General features: G+C 36.8%; 1 protein-coding gene across 1 annotated transcript in view; it reads left to right on the forward strand.

Moving 5' to 3' along the window:
• LARGE1 (LARGE xylosyl- and glucuronyltransferase 1) overlaps positions 1–17,990 on the forward strand; it is a 388,170-nt gene that overhangs the window by 214,381 nt on the left and 155,799 nt on the right. Inside the window, exon 6 of the mRNA XM_060776947.2 lies at positions 3,924–4,095. Within this exon, the coding sequence (XP_060632930.2) occupies positions 3,924–4,095 (172 nt within the window). The remainder of the gene's footprint in view (positions 1–3,923; positions 4,096–17,990) is intronic.

Below are 17,990 nucleotides of genomic sequence, written 5' to 3' on the forward strand. Positions count from 1 at the left end.
GTTCTGAGTTCTGTTACCCTAAAGTGTCATATGAGCACTGTACTTGATTTTAGGGTCTTTTTAAAACACATATAATCAAATGTATTTGATTATAGCCTTTGCCAGAGCTTCTTTACCTGACCACATACAGGAAATAAATCAGGTACATAAAATAACTTGGATACAATTTATTTCATAATGTCAAATTGCATTGCTTTCATTTCTGTTCAGATAAATTATTTTCCAGGTTATGCTAAACATAACCAGAAAGCCCCAAACTTCTTTCTAGCCAATCAAATGTCTCATTTGATTAAAAAAGGAGGAATTAAATTGAATATTCAAGGGGACTTCATTTAAACATGTCTTTGTGTGTTTGCATGCATTTTTCTGACTTGCTCATTAATAGGGGTTTTCTTCTTATCACTCGTACTAAAGTCAGTAATGCTGACAATATTCAGTGGCTAGTATTTCCTCTAACTGTTTTTGGATTGCTGAATGGGACTTTTATATAAACAGAGTAATGCCTAATAACTATTCCTAGCTATAGTATTCCCTCCCATAGAGCCTCCTTTCTGCTTTCCTCTTACTACCAAGCAACATTAGAAAAACTGAGGGCCCTTCCACACAGCCATACAACCCAGAATATCAAGGCAGATGATCCTCAGTATCTGTTGTGATCTGGATTATCTGAGTCTACACTGCCAAATAATCCAATTCAATATGGATTTTATACAGCTGTGTGGAAGGGGTCTGAATCAAGTCTTTGGCTTGTAAACGGCTGATACACAAGCATCTTTAAATGAGTATGTACTTTTATTCTCACCCTTATGTTCAATACATTTTAATTAGTGCTGTTTTAACAATTGAACTTATTTAATTACATCTAACATTTTGTGATCCAGTTTTTAAAAATTATGAAGAAGCCAAAAGATTGTACATCACTTTTGGAATTCTACTTGGTCCTCTTAAAGGGGACCAACTACTGAGCTTTTTGTTCTTGTTTTCATTCTTATGGACCTTATATGTATGTGTGCCCTGAAGTGACCTATCAACTGCGACCCCTTACATTTCATATCTCTACATTTATTTTTCATCTGTTTGTAGGAATCCGAGACCATTTTCCATGGTCGTTTTTTCAAAGTTCCTATTTCTTTCAGTCTCAAAAATCCTTTCTTTAAATCTGATGTGTTCTGCCAGATATGTTCTGTAATGGGGAGGTCTGCTGCCATGTCCTTGTTCTTGAAAGTGCAGCATAGTCATAGCGCCATAAAGTTCTACCCTTGGAGCTAAAATAGAATACAAATGAAAAGGAGGCCTTGTTAAGGTAAAAAGTTGAAAAGCTTGTAGACAGGGTTTCTCGGGAGTTTTCTAATATTTTGGTTTAAATAATCATAGAAGAGCAAGGATAACTTTTTAATACAAGTAGAGCACGCTGAAAATTTTGAGTAGAACTGGATCATTTCCAACGCGAATATTCTAGATGCCAGGTACTGTATTTCTTATTTAATTGTTTAATTTATTTCATTTATATACCGCTTTTCTCACCCCTGGGGGAACTCAAAGTGGTTCACAGTAAAGTAAATGGCAAAAATTCAATGTGTCATATAAAATATAAAAATGCATCACATAACTAAATTAGTACATAACGATAGATTAAAACCAGTAAACTATAAAACATCGGACATAAACAAACATAAAACATAGAACATTTGACAATGCACCAATACGGAGGTTATCTTGGCTACTTCATCTCACTTCTTGAATGCTTGCTTAAAAAGCTACATTTTAAGTTGTTTCCTAAATGCCAGGAAGGAGGGGGCCGATCTAATCCCACTGGGGACAGAGTTTCACAGCCGAGAAGGCCCTGTCTCTCGTTTCCACCAGTCGTGCCTGCGAGGGTGATGGGACCGAGAGCAGGACCTTTTCAGCCTATCTTAATTCTCTAACTGGCTCATAAAGGGAGATGCATTCAGATAGGTAACCGTTTAGGGATTTATAGGCTAAAGCCTGCAGGTTGAATTGTGCTTGATAGCAAATGGGCAGCCAGTGGAGCTGGCTCAGCAGGGGTCGTGTTCTCCCTGTGTGCCGCTCCAGTGAGGAACTTGCTGCCCCTTGTTGGACTACTTGAAGCTTCCAAACAGTCTTCAAAGGCAACTCCACGTAGAGCTCATTGCAGTAGCCTATTCGAGAGTGTGGACCACCATGACCAAGTCTGACTTCCCAAGGTATGGGCACAACTGGCGTACAAGTTTTAATTGTGCTTATGCTCCCCTGACCATTGCTGAAACCTGAAGTTTCAGGCTCAGCAATGAATCCAGGAGAACTCCCAAGCTAAGAACCTGTGTCTTCAGGGGGAGTGTAACCCCGTCCAGCACAGGCTCAAATTCAGAGGAAGGAACTAGCAAAACAACTTTACTGTATTCTTTGCCTAATAAAATGCTGTGAAATTCATGGGAAAGGTGTAAATTAATAGGTTACTTGAAGGCATGTATGCACACACTTTTTAGATGTGAAAATATGGATCAACTAATCATTTCGCAAATACTGAAGTTTAGAAAGAATTCCCTCTTTGATGTGTGTTGAACTACAGGCTTATCTCTTAAGACTAATTTGAAGAATATATCAGCCTTCAGGTTTGGCTACACTCTTTGTTTCTTGAGCAAACTTTGCTTATCAGCTCAATTTGTAATGTATTAAAGAACAATTTTAAAACAATCTAAAATAGGATTGGTCTTCTCTCCTCCCTTTGTTTCTTTTTCCCCTTTCATTTCCTACAGAACTGATCTATTTACCTTTTCAGTTTTCATTAATGTCTTTGGGTTTCAACAGAACCAAAAATAATTACAACACAAAGAATTTATTCTGTCTCCCCAGAATAAACAGTTAAATCCCAGTGTTTTGTTTTTCTGCAAAACACTAGAGCTGACTGTAATGAAAGTATGGTTTTTCTTTAATAGTGTGTTTGATTTTCAAGGGTCTACAAGCACACCCCCTCATGATAATAATAACACGGCACACGATAAAACCAGAAAATAGTTTGTATCTGGCAAAGGTAGATGAAGCTCACATGATTTATTTTCTGTTCTTGCTTTTAGGAATTCAGTTCTGATGCAAAATATAAAAACAGCCTGAATTTTAGATCTGTCCAAGCTGATTTAATTTATAAATGTGAGAATGGGATTAGGTCATTTTGCAGAATTGACAGTATTCCCTATATGACTGGAGCCAATGATAAGAAGAAGATAAGAAAATAAGAAGCTTCTTTCTCTCCCTTGTCATTTTTCCTTCTTTGTTGCAACTTTCCATCAATTGTTGTTGGGATTACCTTGTAATTACATTTACCTTCTAATGGCTAGTTGCTGCTAGACAATTATGAAGCATAGGCATGGGGACATGCAGTTGGGCTGACTCATGCACAGGACTGATCCAGATATTGTCAGAGGCAAAGTATCTCCACAAATATCTGGTTTAATCATACTATAAGAGGTGGTTCTTTTGAATTTTTAATTTCAATGTGCTTGAGAATTTTTTTTATTTATTGCATTTGTATATTGGAACTCAAAATAAAACAGAGAATGTTATATATCTTAGAATAGAAAAGATAAGAATCTGTTGACCCTAGTTAAGGTTAACTAGAGTCAAAAACTCTAAAATATCTAGAGTTTTTGCTCTAGATATTTCAGAGATTTTGGAGACTATGATGAAATTATACTTTGGAATAAAATGTTCATCACTACTTAAGTTTCTGCCAATCCATCTCTGTCAGATAAAACTGTTCTTTAAATAATTTAAATAAAACTGTTCTTTCTGCTGCTCATCTTGCTCAGCATCCAAGGACCAGTATTTAAGACAAATATGAGGAACCTGTTGTTTTTAAGAAGTAATGCCTCTAATTAAGTTTTTCTTTTCCTTCTTTTCTTTTCCCTGTCTTTTCTGTCTATTAGTCTGAAGTGTCCTGGATACCCAACAAACACTATTCTGGTATTTATGGGCTGATGAAGCTGGTTCTGACAAAGACTCTCCCTGCCAACCTTGAACGGGTCATTGTACTTGACACAGACATTACCTTTGCTACAGACATTGCTGAGCTATGGGCTGTCTTTCACAAGTTCAAAGGTATTGTATAATGCCTTTCTTATATATGTATATACTTCTTCCTTTTCGTTCACTATTTGAAGTTCTTTATGGTTTCAGATGAATATTCTTCGGCTGCTGCTACTTACTGTTTCTGGCTATTGCCTATTCATTTATTACCAACAGTAAACTACACTGCCATTTGGGGCATCAAGGAATACAATAGGTACCAAGGTGTGACTCCTTGGTGGATCATATCATGCTGTCATCTACATTAGAGAGTAGACACACATATAACTACAACTGTCAATTACAATGGCAGAAATAATAAATGAGATAGGAGTAGGAAACAAAGTTTTGTGAATGGGCTTCTACTCCTCAAGCAGAAATTCTTCTTCCTCTTCTCCCCTTGAAGTACTCTGCATATTCCCATATATTCACATCTATAGTCTCAGTAGTTTTCCAACATATTTAAAGGGTTTCTCTGGGAGGCTGTGGAAGAAAGACCAAATCAGCTTGTCAAGTATTATTAGAATGACACTATAGAATAGAGCCTTGTCCTTGAAATTCTTGTATAATCTCACAGAATGGATTAGGTTGAAAATCAGTTTTATGTAACTCGGGTCCCTTCTACACTACCCCATTCCCCAGGATCTGATCCCAGATTATTTTCTTATTCCACATTATCTGGCAGTGGAGATTCATATAATCCAATTTAAAGTAGATAATCTGGGATCCAATCCTGAGATATAGGCCAGTGTAGATCCAGCCTCTGTATTTATTTGATAAATCACTTCTTACTCCTTTCTTTAAGCATGCTCAAAAAAGCATCTGAAAATAATTAACACATGTGTTCAAGAAATTTCTCATCATTTCTCAAATTTAGCTCCCTATTCATTCATATTTAATCAATGATGAAGGCCTTGTTAGGCAATTGACTAATAGAGATAAAATAAGTCATATTAATATTTCTAAGGAACATTCATATTTATTAGCATTTGTTTGTACGAGACTGTTCACTTCTTCCCATCTTTTTCTGAGCCTTATGAATACTCACATCTTGTTCACTTTGATTCAGTTCTTTCTTTTCTTTTGTTCCCAATGGCTAGTACTTTCAGTACATTTGATTCCTGAATATGAGTATGAATTATCTTTCTCCCTGGAGGTTTATCAAAAGGAATCTATCTGTAGTGATTATTTTAAATTTCTTTACTCCATCCACCGCTTTCCCATTAGGAGGTCTCACAAAATATTTGAAACAATCTTTTGGGGACAATCTATTATGCTGCTTCAAATGGTACCTAGAAGTGCAGTCATTAGAAGACAGTTCCTCTGCCATAGAAGGTTGACTCCATAATCTTCTTTTGTTCTTGAGGACAATTTTGAAATCAGTGGTTTTTATAAGACATGCTCGGTCATCCAATTGTTGGCAAGGACTGTCTGGTATGAACCTTATCAAGTTTGATATTGTTTGAGAGGATAACACATTTTCACAGCAGGCTCTAGAGAGAGAAATTGGGCTATCTGCTGAGATGTGAAGAAGAAGCAATCTTTCTTACTCTCTTCAGATTTACATGAGTACTCAACTTTTGGTGCTCAGTCTCTCATATGATTCTTGCTAATCATACTATATCAACTAGCCACTAATTGTAATTTGCGTTGGGAGATATTCATATTTTAATTTTGTGTGTCAGATGAACTTAAATATCTTACTCTGCTTCAGTTTCCTTACTGCTTACCTTGTGGATGCTTCCAGATAGGAATCTTAAAAAAATTATATGTCAGATGATCATATCCATATCTCCTAAGATTATTGCATGGACAAAAACTTAGGTTTTGAATGTTAGTATATACATTGTCAATAGTCAAAATATGCATTTAAATGTTGAAGCGAGAATAGAGTTAAGAAGTATAAAAGAAAATGTGCATTTGGATATTTTGAGTGGATCATTTAAATATAGCATAATGCAAAAATGGAATGGAATTATAGGTGAAATATATACAAGCAAAATAAGTTTCAATTCACTGATCACAAAAAAAATTGCATATAAGACAGCAAAAAACAACCAAAAAGGTATATGATAGGATACTTAGCAAATTAAACAGTCTAAAACCAAGTCAACACAAACTATTGTTCAATTATTATATCATTTGAAAAATGTGTAGTGTTACCTGTGTCAAATGATATGATTTGCTTTTGAAACAAAGTAGTACAAACTGGATATAAGACAGATTCTTCCATCTAAACAACATTTTAAAATATATCAATATATCTATTGGCTCATGATAAAACTCTTCTAGGACTTTACCATTTGCCTGCATGTCACTCTAAAAATACCTGCAGGTCACTGTGTGAAGAAAACAAAATAAGATCATAATGGTGGCAAATATCACAACATTTGTATGAAGAGCATTTAAGATCCCCACTAAGAAGAATAGCATAATTATTCATATATTTAGACACCCTCCCTGTGGATATCAGACTGGCGCCCTCCCTTATGACATTCCGCAAGAGACTAAAGACGTGGTTGTTTGAGAAGGCATTTGAGTAAGTGCTGCAACAATTGGCAATGACGATTGGAACGGAACATGGATAACGAAATTTGGATTGTGATTCAACGATGAGACATCACGAATGATTTAGTGTAATTGTAGTATTGATAGTGATGTTGTTCTAATGTTGTTGTGATATTGCTTATGTTGTAAATTGTACCTGATTTTATATGTTGTACACCGCCGTGAGTCGCCCTAGGGCTGAGAACGGCGGTCTACAAGCGCAGTAAATAAATAAATAAATAAATAAATAATCACTGAAATAATCCAGTCCCACACATTGCACTGTTTGCATATTTGAATTGTTCCAAATCACTACAGTATTAAACTCATTAGATTTCATTTTATAAAATGCCAGTAAATAATATAAAATTGAATTACTTCCATCTTGTTAGAGGTTGGTCACCTATAAATAACCATCTTAGGTTTTGGCCATTTGCTTCCACGCCTGTTAAGCATGAGAATCTTGTGTCCTTCCTTGTGCAAGTGCATTGGTTGCTAAGGAAATAATTTTGAGATAAGAAATAGAATAATGACTATTGATATCACACTGACATTGGGTCTTCATTAATACGAGGAAAAGTTATCAAGCTCTTCTGCAGATCTGCTAATTTCTGTAGTGCTTATGTAGGAATATAGATCTGGTGAATGTTTTTTTAAAATTTATGACTTGTTTTTGTTGTCATGGGGAAATCATTGCACAATAGGAACCAACATGTATTTTTCAGGGACTGTAGTCATACATAGATAAAATGCTCCAGGAAATGTTGAGGTTATGAACCACAAAAAGTAATGGATCTGTGACATTTCTTCATGCTGGGTTGATTTGCATGGATAATCCATATTTCTGTTCCTCATGCCTTCGTACAGAAGTCTGGTTAATTACTCCCAGTTGGCAACTGGCAACTGACATATGCTGCCCTTGCTCCAGTTAGCCAGCTGACAGGGACTGACAGGATTACAGCCACATCCCAGAAACGTATCGGAGAGAGATGCAATGATAGATGATAACTGCAGGAACAACAATCTTATTTTGCTTCCTGCAACCGCAAATATTGTATTCATCTGGAAACAAGACAACCTCCAGGGCTGAGTAGATCATGGGGAATATGCATGCACACACGGCAAAGAATAATAGAATCAGAGAATTGGAAGAGATTGCAAGGGCCATCCAGTACCCACCCCTTCTGCCATGCAGGAACACACAAGCTAAGCACCCGTGATCGATGGCCACGCAACTTCTGTTTTAAAACCTCCAGAGAAAGCAGTTTGTTTGAATGATTGCTCTATTGTTTTTAAGATGACTCTTTCCCTTCTGAAATGCCTACTTTTATTTTGTTTGGGCCTTCAAGTAGTTTTGGAATTATGGTGACCCTGAAGCAAATCTATCAGGGTTTCAATCCCCCAAACCTCACCCCCTCAACTCCTGTATGTTCCTCTGTCTAGCCACCAGATCTTCCAGTGTGAGATGTTTATGTTATCAGGCTCCTTCCTGCTCAGGGCCCCAGATGTTTTCATTCCTCAACTTTGGCTATGGTGCCTTCCAGAAAATTAGCAGATGTTAAGATGTTTTATTTTGTATGAGGAAGAAGAGCAATATCTAGTGGCCAGATAAATGAAGATGTATGGATTAAAAATGGGAGAAAATTGGTTGATTATATGAATTGATAGAGGAGAACAAGAAACTGAAAGATAGGATTAAGATGATCTTCCACGTGAAAAGTAATAGATATTAAAATGAATAGCTGGGTTGTTCCTCAAGGATGGGAATGAGAAGGGGTTTTAAGAAGGAGAAAACGAGATAAGTATGGAAGATTTTGATTTAGGGAATATTATGTGAGTTAATAATGACTTATTGAATGTTATATGTGATACTCTCTTTTCCTTTTTACTTTCTTCTTTGGAAAAGAATAATAAATAAAATGCTTTCTCTCTCTTTCTCTCTCTAAAACAATTCCCAGACAAAAAGACTCTTGGCCAGGGATAGGTGTCATCCAAAACATCTGGACGTCATCATGTTAGGAAATTCTGCAGAAAAGGCTGTTATGGATAGGAAGGTCTTGCACTGCTTCCAGAATATGTTCCAAATTTAATGAGCATCACAGATAGTAAGACTACATGGCCTCATAGCAATTATTGCCTGGGTGGGCTCTTCATGGAAAATGTGGAAGAAAAAAACGATGTCTTAAAATATATATTCAAGACCAAACCCACCTGTAAATTAGTGAACTTTAAACTACCACAAACAAGTGATGCATGCCTTTTTTAGTATCTGTTTTTGCATTTATATCTTGCATTTTTAAATGCCTACTTTATAATATGAGGCACTGTACCTTAAACACAAATGAAAAGAAGTTGACAAGTTGCCATTACCCTCTTCATTTTTGCATTCAAAACTTTGTCTTAAAAAAAGATTGGTTTTATGAATAATCCAAGCAGCTGGACAGAAGGTGATGCAAGTTGATTTAAGCAAAAAGTACTGACATCCCAGTGCTTCTATCTTGCCTGGATAAACACAGACTGCTGAACCTGTTTGCCTTGCGTCAACAGCTCAAACAGTAATAAAAATCTGTTCTGACATCATAAATACCAGAAAAGGTCACAAGCAGTTTGGGGGAGCCACAGCTGAGGAAGGACTGGCACATAGTCACTCTTGAATGTTATATCCCTCAACTCAACCATAAGAGTGGATTTGGGATATTGCTCCTCAAAGTGCCTGAGGTAACAGGTCTTACTATGTGCAGTTTTACAACATTTTTAGAAAAAATAAGATACATTTAAATGAGTGTGTCATTGGTTTGGTAGTAGTTCTCCAGAACACATTACTTGTGTAAGAATTGGCATGATACATCCTTTGCAAACCTGAAAGAGTTTGACACCATTTGTATTAATGGCCCAAAGGGGCAACTTGAATTTGTCCAGATGAAAGTTACAGCAGAATCAGAACTATCAAATAGCAAATTGTGGGGTCAAGCTTTACATAGACAGAGAAGAAAAAAATAAAGGGCTAGGAACATGTTCAACAGACATACACATTGCTTGGAACTGAAGCAGAAAGTGCACAATTTTTATAATTGCGTACCCTGGATTTTCAGTCAAACCAACCCAAATACACTTTTAAAAAATTAATTGGAACCAGAATCAAATTTTATACATCACATTGCCTGTATTTTAAATCAGAGCATCCCAAGCAAACGCTCCAGATTTTTAGGAGCCATTTTCTTGTGATGTGGAAACAACAGGTAGACAGAAAGTCAATGTACATAGTTTGTATTGCCTTCCACAGACATGCATATTGAAATTTTGGATATATAGTTGTCAGCCTTTCTTAAACTGTCATTCGATAACCATCCACTTTGTTCATTTGAGATACTGGTTGAGATGATAGAGGTAATAAAGCAGATGTGAATGAAAAAGAATTTAAGGGCTTTTTTGCTGCCCTACAAATAAAGGTGAATTGGAGGAAGGGTTGAGGATGATGACCATATATTTATATATTCCCCCAGAAAGAGGCAAACAAAAATGAAACAACAGAGTCGGCACACAGCATTAATAGAACATAAAAACAAGTCACAACTGTGTAAAAGAATATAAAAGATTAACAGTGGCACTTAGCCTTTGAGATGTTAATAGGTCAAGAAGAATGAAACATTTGCTGCTCACCCAAACACCTAACAGCTTACCTGCAGAAAGTTATAAGAGAGAGGGTGCAAAACAAGTCACCGAGACAGAGTTCTAAGACTTGGAAGCAGCCAACAAATAGACTCTCAGAGCTCCCTTCCACACATCTGTATAAAATCCACATTGAACTGGATTATATAGCAGTGGAGATTCAGATAACCCAGTTCAAAGCAGATATTGTGGATTATCTGCCTTGATATTCTGGATTATAGGGCTGTGTGGAAGGATCCAGGAATGACTCAGAAGCTGGTGCAATGGGAAGTAAAAATCCCCTCAAAGAATTTAATAACTAGGCTGACTCAATAGTGACAAAACAGTCCTTTGGGTATCCCAATCCTAAGCTGTTTAGGGTCTTACGTGTCAAAAGCTGCTACTGGGAATGGACCAAAAGCCGCTGAAAGTAAAAAATAACACTGTTACAAAATCTTGATCATTGATTTAGGTCAACAGTATTGTTGCCCCATTTTAGATGCAATGAAGCTTTTAATGAGCTGTTCAGCAGTGGAACTCTCTGCCTCGAGTGTGGTGGAGGCTCCTTCTTTGGAGACTTTGGACTGGATGGCGCCACATAAACCGCAGGAATCTCACTCTATGTGTGATATCTAAAAGTAAGATGGAAGTTAGATTCTGAGTGTGAATCCTAACTATAGGCAGTGATTTTACCATTCAAAGATATAAGCATACTGGAAGAAACTGAATATACATGTTTGTGAAACTACATAAGACTTCACCCATCTGGGCATATGGCATATTCAATTTTTTTTACCCATTAGGGTCTGCATTATACATAGTTGTATTATACTTCTTGAAATCAGCATTGAAATGAGGCTGGAAATCAGAGGCTCTTCATTTAAAGTATTTTTTGATCTTGACCTGTGCCCCAGCCTTGCATGACTGAAGTTCATTTCTATTGAGCAAAGTATCTTTCAAATAAATTCCTTCCCCCTTCTCACAATTTCAGCATATTTATTGTAACCTCCTTCATATAATTTCTTAACAATCTTACAAGGTGACTTCAGAGTATGTGAAATGAACTTCAGTTTCTTTCTTACAGTATTGAGAAATAAATTGCTCAAATGTAGTAATTTAGTATATAAATGCTTGCTAACCAAAGCAATACATTTGTATATTACCATTTATTATCACAAAATCTTGTGCAGTAATAACATATCTAGCCTTCTGTAAAACAAAAGTTGACTAGAAAATAGGTTACATTTAGTTGTAAATCATTCACTGTGGATATTTAAGGATTCCAGCTACCAGCAAGCATGCAATCTTTCTTTAGGAAAATTGCTTAGAAGCACAGATGGATACCATCAAGATTTTTAATTGGTTATTTAGATCACCGTTAAAACCAGTGATTTAAATACAATCCACCTTAGTTTTGACTATATAAAACTCATTTTCTTCAAGAACTGCACTGAGTGCTTTCAGATGTTGGAAAATTGGCTCTGGATCCACATGGGGCCTTCCTGGGCTGATTTAACTTCTGCTTTGGAAAAGAATTAACAGGGTGATATGCCATTAGGATTTGGGGGAGGTTATTTAGTTCATGATGAGAGAGCACAACAGAAGTGCTAAATAACATGGCCTGACTCGTGTGGAATTTGCTATGCCCTGCATGCCTTAGAATTTAATATCCGTTTCACTTAAAGAATATAATTTCTATTTTTATTTACGTGTTGTATCCTTTCTGTGTCTTCCTGTAAATTAGACAGAGCTATAGATACAAATTCTGCATCATGAATTCCACCATCTATGTCCTGAAAATGTTTTTAAAAACTCCAAATGGCATACCTGAATTTTGCCCTTTTATATGGAGGATGTTGCACTCCAGACCTGGGAACACCTATGACCACAGCACCACACAGGAGTCCAGGATATAAGCAAATAGTTTATTGTAGAAACACATTAAAAGTATAGGCAAAAAAATCAGGAAAAAAGAAAGTAGATGGGGATTCGAAAAAGGTTTAGCAATAGATGATAATCTAAACAATAATCCAAATGTGTCATGTAGATCCCAATGTAACACAGTCCAGGAATAGCCAAAAACTCACAAGTACAGAATAAGTCCACAAGCAAAAGGTATACTCAGTAAAACTTGAGCAGGAATAAAAAACAAGAACATAGAATACTTCCAGTAAACTTAAATCCAAAACCGAAGGCTTGACTTGAGAGAAGAACCGGAGAACTCAGGCCTAGCTTCTCATTTGAATGCTATGTTGCCTGAACTAACTCTTAAGTAAACAACTTGCTAACTAGTAGGCACCCATGAAGTCATGTTTTTCCCCACAAAATCTCTCCCCAACTTTCCCACATAAGCACTCGGACCTACTGTGCCTATTTTCTTCTCTGATATTTAAACAAAGACCTTTGTTGATCACTGTAACTCCAGGTGTTTTCTCCTGAGAGCCTTCTGTATCACTTATCCCTTTGTCCAACTCTTTATCTGATGTTGCAGTTTCTGTCTCCTCTCACTGGCCTTGAAGCCCTGCACTTTCTGAGTCAGATTTCTCACAAGAAGAAGCATCATTCCCCTGACTTGATTCTTCATCACTTCAAGCCCCAGGAAATCCCACAGGCAATCCCACAATCCTTTCTAAAATACCAGTGAACTTATAAGTCTCAGGAGCCTCAGGCTGAGCTCAAACAGGGGACAACGTTTTGCTCGACCATTATATGTAATGGGACTTGAGCATTCATAGATTTTGGAATCCACAGTAAGGTCCGGGAACCAAACTGCAGCAAATATCATATTATGCCTTTTCACAGAGTGGCTAGTTAATCTGTAGAATTAACTTGGACAAAATGTATCTTTTACAAGATAAAGTGACAGCTGCCAACATGGGCAGCTTCTAAAGAGAATGGGCTATATTTTTGGCAGACCCATCTGCCTGAGCTCAATATTTGATCACTATGTCAGACTATTGTTTGTTTGTTTTATCTTGTTTTATGATGTTCTTTTATAATTTTTTGCTGTGTTATATTTTCAACTATATTGACCAGGCTTGTCCCCATGTAAATCACCCCGAGTCCCTTTGGGAAGATGGTGGCGCGATACAAAAATTAAGTTGTTGTTGTTGTTGTTGTTGTTGTTGTTGTTGTTGTTATGCCACCACTACTAGTTTGGGTGATTGCCTATCATTTCAAATATCAGTGACAGTGTGCTCTAGATATTAATTGTTCAGTTGTAACCATATCATTTTGATGGATTTCTCATAGAGAAATACTTGGCCAGTATGTGAAAAGAATGTCCAGACAAAGGGTCTTGGCTCTAATTCAGAAGGACCCTTATGGTGATCTTTGGTCTTATCTGCTAAGGCCTTTTCTTTGTTTAGGATTACAGTGCTAGAACTGCAATAGCAAGTATTCTGATTTTATAGAATTCTTGTTCCACAGATGCAGTACATTACTAGACTTTCTATAATTTAGCAGGTTCAAAGGTGGCAACATCTCTCTTTCCTTGTTTCCAGAGTAATTTGAAGCAGCAGTTTAATCCCTCAGTTTCTTGGTTTGTGTTACATTTCTGAATTATTAGTGCTAGCCTAGAGCATTCTAACTCAAGGGCTGTACAAGCAGAAACATCTCTCCTTAAATCCCGCAGTGATTATTCTCATTAATTTAGTAGCCTATATAATAGGTATTTGTGTTCTTGCTAATTAAGATACAGTATCAGTAACACGCATATTTGTTATGTCCGAAAATCCACAATACAGACTGACACATTTAAAGAAATATGGGAGTACAAAATGCATTAATAACAATTTCAGGCAGCCATTACAATAGTTTTAAAATGTCTGCATTTTATTGGTATGCATGAAGGGCGAATAACACTTGTCTCTATAAAAAGAACACTTGTTTCTTTCTCTTCAATATGTATAAAAATGCCTAAGATATGGACTACAAAGAGTTCAGTGGTTCTGCATTTTGACAGTAAATTTCCTTTGGGAACTTTTACCTGTTGCAAATTTTCAGTGCCAGATAACTGCATTTACTATTTTAATCTGCATATGACTGCATTTGCAGATTTCAACTCTAATATACATTGGCAAACAGAAGATCTCTGATAACTTCCTACATATTGTGACCGAGTAGCAGTATATTTGGTGAGCTATATAGCATGGTATGTTTGGATCTTCTAACAAAATAATAAAAAAACCTATCTGTATTGAAATGGGTTAGTGCAGTAAATTTTGACTTCATTCATCTGATAACCTATAGCAACAAAAAGAATTATTGTGATTCTGTTTCAATATTTAGTGGCCACAGAGGTTATCTTGTATAGCCTAGCAGCCAAGATTTATGTTTGCCACTGATCACTTTATTCACCCCATCTTACTCTATCCTTTTCCTCCTGGGCTTTGGAGGGGACATATGTGTGAGTGAGTGCCTTTACCATCTCTAGGTGAAAACTAGGTACAATATCAGCTCCAGATAGGAAAGAATCAGGGACAGCTGATCAGCTCTCAGCAGAGTTTAAAGGCTGATCTACCTCAACATGTGTTATGACAGTATTTCCTGCCCAGTTTACTGTACTGTTGTACTTTCGTGCGCTCCTGTAAAAATGTATTGCACTCCTTGAATCTGTACCTCAGCTATGTTTCTTCCAGCCATATTGTTTTTATATTGGTTTCAATTGTGTTGCATTTGTTTTATCTGATGTTTTAATTGGTTAAAGTGTTTTACTTGTGTGTATTAATTGTAGTTTTGGGTTTGTCCCTTGTAAGCCACCCCGAGTCCCCTAGGGGAGATGGTTGGCGGGGTATAAAAATAAAATTGTTGTCATTATTATTATTATTATTATTATTATTATTATTATTATCTATTTCAGTCCCATAGAAATAAGACATTGAGGTCTCAATTTAAGTTTGTGGATGAGTACAAATCCACCCATGATTTACCTCCCACATTTCCTTTCTACAAATACATTTCTCCCATCAGTGACTCCAGTAACAAGCATGATCTTGTTTTAAAAGGCTGGTGGACTAGTTCTATGGCCTGCAGTATTACTTTCCTCTGTAAATCTTTGTTCTTCCATTACAGTGAAGCATTGATTCCCGGATGTGAGAGGCTTCACTCATGTCCCCGTCAACTAGCATAGGGGTTTAACCCATTTAACTAGCATAAGGGTTTAACCCATTGCACCACCATGGCTCCTAGTTTGGACTTATCACAGCATATACCAGAGGGAGGGACTGTTCCATGAAAAGTGAATAAAGAGGCCTTATTTGCATAGTTCTTATTTAAAGAAAGGATTATTTTGCACATTAAATATTTGTTGCACATTACATTAATTATGTCTATAAGATATTGTCAATGGAAAAAAGTATTTGAAAAATGGCGAAAAAACATTTTCAGAAATCCCTGATGAGAAGAACCTTGAACAAATTAGAATATTCGCGGTTCAGGACTTACTCTGCATAAAATTTGCACATGGATGCTTTGTCCATTTTCTGTATTAAAAAACCCCTCTAAAATCATAAAGTAAATAAAGAACAACTTTCAAAAACAGGGGAGCTCCAGACAAGAAAGAATCAGGGACAGCTGATCAGCTAACAGCAGAGGATTCCCCCAGGCAATAAGAAACCACACCTTGAAAACTGCTAGGCCATTAAATGCTAATCAAGGTGGGCAATTTAAACATTCACACCTACCTCCCACCCATAAAACCCCAAGTCAAGCCAGGATCTCCAATTCATACAATGCTTCAAACACTTTCTAGCAAGTGTATGTCCAAATGTAATTTTTCCATGTAATCTTTTTATTCTATCATTAAAAAAAGACTGCAACTTCCAGAATCCCCTAGACAGCGTGGCCATTAACTTTGCTGGCTGATGATTCTAGAAGCCTGAAATGGAACTTTTCAACCAAACTATCTGGTATCAGGGTTTTCATCAGTCTGGGAGTGATGTTGTCATGTGAGCATAGTCCAAAACAGACAATATCAGGTCTTAAAATGGAAGTCTAATGGGAGTAAACTACAAGCACAATAAAAATGTAAAGGAATCTTGCTTCAGTCAGCTTCTTCACTTCTACAAATTGCATATACTAACAATCATAGTTTTAAAATGTGTTAAGTGAGAGTAAACCCAGTAGTCAAACAGGATAAATGTGACTAGAGAATCCACCTGCCCATTAGTTCAACTTTTAACTTTATAGCTGGAGCAATTATTTGATTCAGAATGTACAGAGGAGCCTCTAGGATGACACCCAGCAATCAGTTATGTCACTAATGAAGTTTACTTTGAGTTTGATAGTTTTATTAAATAGAATAAAGAAAGAGAGAGGTTTCATGGACAGATTTCCCTGCTTAAGGCCTTGTACTAATCACATATAATCTATCAGACTCACTGGCTTTTCTGTGACAGGCATGGTAATAGCTTGATACCCTTTTGTCTCACAACATGCAAGGCTCGTGTTCAGCCCACCTCAGCCACAATACTAATAATCCATAGTTCTGAGAACCTCGCGGCCCATTTCCAATTACAGAGCTTCCATCTGAAGTTTCACCAGAAGGGAGGAAATGTTGCATGCTACAAATCATATCTATAAAGCTGTGCTTGGTAGTAGCAACATTAGCATCAAAGTGCCTGTCTACCTTGTAGGCAGGAACCAAAGATAGAATTTCATTACCCAGAGTTTATATGAGGAAAAAAAATAGATAAGGGAACAATTGATTGTATTTTCGTGAGGCAGTTTATGGTAGATACAGATATGCAGATTTTAGTCTCTTTTTCACTGTTCAGAAACATTTCCCCCAAATAGCAATAGAACGCTGGACTGGGGGGGGGGGGGTACACATTATTAGGTGGGTATGCCTGGTTGTATACTATCCATGACTGGATGGCATTTAATTACCTGACTCCCAGTCCTAAAATACCAAAAGGATACCCTTGTGGATCTAGAAATTTCTCAAAACACATCACTCAAATTTAAAATCAGTTCGATTCTTTGTGCAACTAGGAGAGTGAGTTTCCCTAGTTTGCATCATAGTCTGTTAGCACATAAGTAAACTTTTCTCAGTTCTACATCTGTGCCCATCATGAATGTGGAAAAGAAAAACAAGAAATATGAAGATATCTTATCTTTCCTCCTTTGATGACTGAATTTTCTGTGCCCTTCTCAGCAGCTTTCATCATGTGCATATGCAGCTCAGTTAAATAGAGGCCCTTATATTTCATCGTGCCTTTCCCTTCTTTGGTTGATTGATTTCTCTCTGCCAAGAGACCCTTCTCTAAAGAAAAGTAAGACCTATGACATAGTTTTAAAAATAAAACTATGTGGGCAAGAGACTCTGCAATATGTTAATGTATGGATCTGTCAAAGCACTTTAATTGTAATCTCCAAGGCCTGGAAATAAGTATAGCTCCAATTCTGGGTTTGAAATCCTCTGGATATTGTTGTATTGCATGATCCAGTAGCTCTAGCCTATATAGCTAGAATAGAGGATTCAGATTTCTAGGCAGTGTTGTCTAATATTTAGAGAGGCACATTACATCCTCCTCTGCAAGGTTGTATACTCTCACCCGACCTATTCAACTTGTATGCAGAACACATCATGCAATGTGCAGGGCTTGATAAATCGAAGTTTAAAATTTCTGGAAGAAACATTAGCAACCTTAAATATGCAGATGATACCATTTTGATGGCCAAAAGTAGGGGGAGCTGAGGCACCTTCTAACCAAGGTGAAAGGAGAAAGTGC

The sequence above is a fragment of the Anolis sagrei genome, chromosome 5 (genome assembly GCF_037176765.1).
Source record: "Anolis sagrei isolate rAnoSag1 chromosome 5, rAnoSag1.mat, whole genome shotgun sequence".
Classification (NCBI taxonomy): Eukaryota; Metazoa; Chordata; class Lepidosauria; order Squamata; family Dactyloidae; genus Anolis; species Anolis sagrei.